Source organism: Torulaspora globosa, chromosome 6 (genome assembly GCF_014133895.1).
Source record: "Torulaspora globosa chromosome 6, complete sequence".
Lineage (NCBI taxonomy): Eukaryota > Fungi > Ascomycota > Saccharomycetes > Saccharomycetales > Saccharomycetaceae > Torulaspora > Torulaspora globosa.
The window spans coordinates 919,001-925,000 of NC_050732.1; the positions used below are offsets into that span (position 1 = coordinate 919,001).

Here is a 6,000-nt window from a genome sequence, read left to right on the forward strand (position 1 = left end):
TAACTGTAATCGCCAAGCATGCTCTGTCCGCAGCTCAACACAGACAGAGGTCTCTCACACTAAGGGGAGGAAGGAAGTCCAGTACAAAGTCGGAGACTATGTATTGTTACACAGGGACGCCTGCCACAACACGGGACGATACTGGAAGGTACAGCCATTCTTCGTCGGTCCATTCAAAATTGTTAAGAAGTTCAAACGACAATGCGTTCGAACTGGGTTTACCAATTGTAACGAAGAAGCATAGGGTATTCAACATCAAGTGGCTAAAAAAGCTTATAACCAGAGAAGGACTGTACTACCAGCACCCTCCCCTGAGCAAATACGCCAGGATGAACAAATTGCAAGATATTATTTCCATTGTTGGCTATGATCCAGACGAAAAGATATACCATTGTAAGTTGCAATGTGTCGACCCCCAGATTACGATAGCATTTGAAGAAGATGAAATACAGAAGCTACCGCATCAAAGATTCAGATCCTTACTGCAGAATCTCAAGACACTAACGGACTTCGAGCACCCAGTGGAAGACCATTGGGAGGGGGGAAGATGTAATAGTACAAACTGGACATATCGGCTCGACAAGAGAAGATTGAGGGTCTGGCCAAGTACGTGACTGACTAAGACATAGGTCCATGACCGATATAGGAGAACCATATATCTGGCCTAAGCCTCGAGTGGCGAGTCAACGAGAGCTCCAAATGAAACATATAAAAAGGACCCAGCTGAGAGCTATTAGAGATCTCTACCCTGGTCCAGAAAGGCTCGAGGATCAGATAGGATACAACAGTATAGTTGATTAGTTATACGTACTAAGACGAACTACCACAAACCCTAATTGCAGAAGGGATCATATCAACCCACGAATAATAGGAAATCTACTATTAAAAAACAACAACTATCCGATGTAGTGTAACGGCTATCACATCACGCTCTCACCGTGGAGACCGGGGTTCGACTCCCCGCTTCGGAGTTTTTTAAACCATATCGACATGATTAGCTTCTCACAAACGAAATATAACTTCCTCATCTAGGCAGTGATTAGCAATCGATAAGGGTTCACAAAGCGAGTCTACTTTTAAGCGCATTAATATAAGTGTCCACTACCGATCTTAAAAAGAGCTATGCAAGATTTCATCTTCCGCGGCAGAACACTTACGAATGAAAGCTTTAGATTATTTAATTCACCCTATGGTAGGAAGCCTCTCAAGTATGGCTATAGGAAGGCAATCGGCTTTGAAACCGATCTTTTCCCGTTCCTTCGAAGGGATTACCATTAATAAACAACTTTCCGGACATGATCAGAGGCATATATTTCATTCAATAGCTCGTCGAAACAAATTCGATAAGTTCTGTCACTGCCCCATGTTCGGCATCGTAATCCGAAGCATTTCGGAGACCTATCAGCTGAGTATCGGTTACTCCTAAGTACACGAAGGCGATCGAGTAGAAGAGTTTGAGCACATATTTCTGCTTGTATGAGTCATGTTGACATATTACAAGCGAAACGTTTCAACCGAAAAATATCTTGGTTCCTTGATATGTAATGCTACGCCGGCGGTCGCCAAAGCAGCTAGTTGATATTCGAGAGACAGTAAGGATCGTTTTGACTATGGGCGGGCCCTCGCAACTCCGCCTAACCTCGTCCAGGAGCCAAGATCATAAGATGTGTTACGGTAATATACCTGGCGCCATATAATCACCAATGAACCAGTCGCACATTATGATTGGCATCATCTAATTATCCCAGAATTGCGACAGCTCTTTCTTGTGCGGAGGGAACGGTAGCAAGGTAAGAAACATCTTGTCCAAGCATCAAGCATTGGGGACCAGTACATCTCCATGCCATCGCAGATGGCGAAGATTGTAATTACCTAAAATAGAACCAGTCAGAACCAGTCAATATTGTGATTTTTTAATCGATAGTAAAATATGTGGCAAAGTAATCTCGTCGCTTGTGTCAATAGCTCCAAACCAGGCGCCACGCAGCTTATATCACGTTAATGTTCGTGCTCAATTAGACCGACATTAGACAGACCGGAGCATTTGTGATTAATGATTTTCAGGTAAGGGTGTCAGAATGATAGAGTGTCACCTCTGTCTTGGATCACATGTGTACAAACAGATGTTTATAGCCAGTGAGAGAGGTAACTTAGAGGTCAATCGGAAAGATCAAAGTTCATTCTACGAAACTGAATTTTCACCTAGACAGAGGTCCTTCGCTATCAGTGATATTTATTGCATCACGGAGTATGGAGAACATGCACATGATTCAAGCCTCCAGGTAAACGGACAAAAATATTAGCGAGAAGCGGTCGCTGAGCAGGCAAATATCGACAGAATGGCTATTTTGATTATCGGATTCTGAGCTATCAAAATTATAGAACTGCGATAACATTTTCTTTTGCCATTGTGGGAGTACAGTGATCCATCATCAAGCTGTACTGATGCCATTGCTGTGCAGCTTTTCCAATCCTTCTATCGAACCATCGGGTCAATCAATCCTCGTACTTGAAGATCGGTAGTTGGTCATTGGAGATGTCGCAAGTAGTTCATGATTCACCATCAATTCAAATAATCATGAACTTATTGTATTTGTATCAAACTTTGGGCTCGTCGCGACCGTTGCAGGGAAATTTTTTGCAAAAAATTAAGCTTTCTGAGCTGAGCTTGTCATTAAGCTTTATCGATGATCTATCAATTCTTGTGATTCTGAATGGGCCATTTCAGAGTTTAGGGAGAACAAGCTCTAAAATGTTTTTTCTTCAATTCGGAAAAATTAAGCCCTGTAGGGGGCTCGAACCCCTAACCTTGTGATTAAGAGTCACACGCGCTACCGATTGCGCCAACAAGGCTGTGAATTTATGATTTTGAAAATGATACGATCAGTATTACCAGGATAACCGGCATTAGACGATAACCAGCATAAACTAGCCGTTACATCAACTTATCTTGAAGTAACTTAAACGGTAAGTTAACAAGATCAAGAATGAATCTAATGATACTTACTTCTGTTAACTCTAAGACTAAGTGCAGATGAATTGCCACTTAGATCTCACTTAGCTGGCCTCTTATTTATACGTTCCAATTCCAACATTGGATTCCTCTAGTTGAGTTCTAATAGTACCCTTTTGATTCGGAGCAACTGATAATGTGTAGCATAATCGTCTCACAGTCGTCAGACCACCAGTGTAAAGCTGGAAGCTGCACCATAGGCATCATATCACGGTTCCTCCGTTATCACCTCGCATAGCCAACAGATGGTAGTCTGGATTTGTCTTGATCAGACCACTCACTTGGAACTTGTCACTTTATGACTCACAAGCCTTGTTTGGGTTTGAGCTTCAACTGAAGCTTGTATCAGCTCTAGATACAACATCTTCTCCCCCTCGGGGTCCCCTTGAGATTCATAGAGTTGCCTGAAGTTGGCAAGCACGGACTTGCGTATGTTGTCAGGGACCTCGGCGAACTTCACTTCGGAATATTCGACCGTTATTGTCGGGTCAACGTCCCGCATACGACATAAGTAACCGTGATGCGTGATGCGTAGTATGAATTCCAACAAGCCCTATGACCACCTTGGCTCTCTGAATCCGCTCAAGTACATTTCTTGGTTTCTCTTTCGGGTATGCATCAGGACAATAAGTGAATTCCTTCAGGTGCTGTACGTTAATAACCCTATGCGCCTTCTTTAAGGAGTCTAAGTCAAGTTCATATGCGTTGTCATGTATGTTTTGACTACGCGGAAGGGACCGACGTATAACGGTTGTACCTCCATGTAGGCTCCTCTCTTTAAGTGTGCATCTATGTTGACGAGAACGTAATGTCCTATATTCAGGATCAGTGGTTTACGTCCTTTATCGTTATCAACTTCCATTTGTATCTGAGCCGCTTCCAAGCGTTCCTTTGCTTTCATAGCTTTCAGATGGCGAAACAGTTCGACGGCTGTAAAACTTCTTGCGTTAAGTTCATCATCTGTCTTGATCACCGGTTCATTAGGAACATATCCTAAATTTACTTCAAACGGTGATGCAACAAAGTGCGATTCGGAGTCGATGTTAATATTATTGACAAAAGTTTCGGGTAGCGGTGGAGGATAGGATTGCCAATTAGCATTCGGTAGTCCATACTCTCCAGGACATACGCCGCTACTGTGATCTGTAAGTCTTCTACTGGGAAGGTTAGACTTACGGCTTGCGTTGTCGTTGATGAATCGGTAGGGATGAACCCTCTGAATCGGAATGGTGGGGTCTGGTTTGTCCTCAGGTTTAGTATCTTCACCATATCCGAATGGAGGAACGAAGTGGGCGACCCACTATCGAACAATATTTTCATTTGTGTTTTTTATCACGATCGTTCTCTCAGCCGGATTATACGTCCCTGGATGGAAATATAATGTACAATTGGCTGGTCTCTAATATATGATGGTCTTTTTCCGGCCTAGTCTCAGTGTCCATGCCGGCTAGGCCTTGCCTTATTTTCTCGGCATTCATTTATACAGTGACCGGCCTTCTTGCAATAGAAGCATAAGCCTTGTTTTATGCAGTCGTCTCTGGAAGGAGTTTTTTGTCGCTTAATGTACTGAGATCTTCCTTGATTCCTAGATCTCTTTACTCCACGCTTATTGGAACCAAAGACTGCTGAGACGGTTGTATCTCGTCCGCTACTCGATCGGTTTTTACGTTGACGTCTATTGCCTGGTAAGCCCTCTCCATTGCGTCCTTCAAGGTGGTCGGGTTGTGAAGCCGTACAGTATTCTGTGTTGACGAGTTGAGGCCCGAGAAATAGATGGCTATCGCTAATTTCTCAGATGCATAGCCTTTAAGAATCTTGTCCCAGTTCTTTTTGAACTGTGTGTTGAATTGTTGGATACCCAACCTTGCTTGAGATAGCGGAATGATGTCATTGAATATCCTACTAACGACGGGTTCCTTGTAGAAGTGTTTTGAAAAGGCTTCCGTGAAGTCGTCGAATGACACATCCCGGCAGTCCTGCTCGCTTAGGTAGTGCTGAGCCCATTCTGCGGCCGGACCGCTAAGGTGCCTTGCGAAATAAACAATACGGGCGACTTCGTTATGCCAATCAAATCTTATCCAAGAACTGCTTCACTTTATCGACGTCCTCTTTCGTACCTTCGAAGCGTAACCATGGGTGTTGCTCGACCCTGGGTCCATTAGCTCAATAGAAGTTTGCACAGCTACGATGATCAAAAATTTGCAGCACAGTGCCACATAACATGAAGCTTGAAAGGTTTAACCACCACCACATGTATCTATAGGACCGTGAATACTCACTAAAATTGTTGCAGCCGACATTTCAGCAACTAAGGTTTCACGTGCAGTATTTTTACAGGAGTTAGCTTTTCACAGCTTCTGCCAGAACGATAAGGGTACCTCAAACAGGTCAATTACCACTTTGATTAGAGCTAAGTCGGCAGGGTTTTACCAGAGCTGTATGAAGAATAAGTTTTCGAACTGTAATTATAACTGGGAAATGATCTCATGAGAAAGGAAGGTGATAATGAAAGGCAAAAACAGCCAGCGTTGGGTGCGGCGCTGCAAGAGTCGATATCATTTGACGCTCAACGGGTTAGCATAATCAGATGCGATGCAACCTCCGTCATGTTTGTTTTCTGGTTCCACGTCTCTTGCTACTTTCCAGTTTTGACGGCCTGTCTGGGGCCGATAGGAAATACAATATCGATTGCATGCGTCGTGGAGAAATGGCGGCTTCTCAAAGTATTCGAGAACGGCGTTGTTACAGGTTCAATTCCCGTAAGTGATCCAGGTGGAATCTTCGCTGTCAATGTCATCTCTTTAGTGCTAGGATTTATCTCCAACATCGCTTTACTGTTGCATTTTGGCGAAAGGTTGAGCTATTTGAAGGCACAATGGATATGTATCGTAGGTTGGACAGCTGCAAGCTTTATGCTAATGATTGATGTAATAATGTGCGGTTCAAAATACATGGGTGAGAAGTATGAAAAGTCTATTGGATATTGG

The 6,000-nt window shown here is 43.4% G+C and overlaps 3 protein-coding genes and 2 non-coding genes across 5 annotated transcripts in view; 3 read left to right on the forward strand and 2 right to left on the reverse strand.

Moving 5' to 3' along the window:
• Positions 1-98: 98 nt before the first annotated feature.
• On the forward strand, positions 99-614 carry HG536_0F04780 (uncharacterized protein; the record flags this gene model as incomplete). The annotated part of the gene is made up of 1 exon (XM_037284929.1): positions 99-614. One exon carries the CDS (start codon positions 99-101, stop codon positions 612-614), a length of 516 nt encoding a protein of 171 aa, XP_037140825.1.
• Positions 615-899: 285 nt separating this feature from the next.
• Positions 900-971, forward strand: HG536_0Ftrna7E. The gene has a single exon. It is a non-coding gene; the product is annotated as a tRNA-Glu (tRNA).
• A 1,809-nt stretch (positions 972-2,780) lies between these two features.
• On the reverse strand, positions 2,781-2,853 carry HG536_0Ftrna11K. The gene has a single exon. It is a non-coding gene; the product is annotated as a tRNA-Lys (tRNA).
• A 1,159-nt stretch (positions 2,854-4,012) lies between these two features.
• On the reverse strand, positions 4,013-4,333 carry HG536_0F04790 (uncharacterized protein; the record flags this gene model as incomplete). Its single annotated transcript, XM_037284930.1, has 1 exon — positions 4,013-4,333. The coding sequence occupies one exon, from the start codon at positions 4,331-4,333 to the stop codon at positions 4,013-4,015; it is 321 nt and encodes a 106-aa protein (XP_037140826.1).
• Positions 4,334-5,499: 1,166 nt separating this feature from the next.
• The window catches only part of TOK1 (Tok1p), a gene marked incomplete at both ends in the record, with an annotated part of 2,055 nt that continues 1,554 nt past the window's right edge, over positions 5,500-6,000 (forward strand). The window contains one exon of the mRNA XM_037284931.1: positions 5,500-6,000. This exon is cut by the window's right edge and continues 1,554 nt beyond it. Coding sequence (XP_037140827.1) covers positions 5,500-6,000 — 501 coding nt within the window.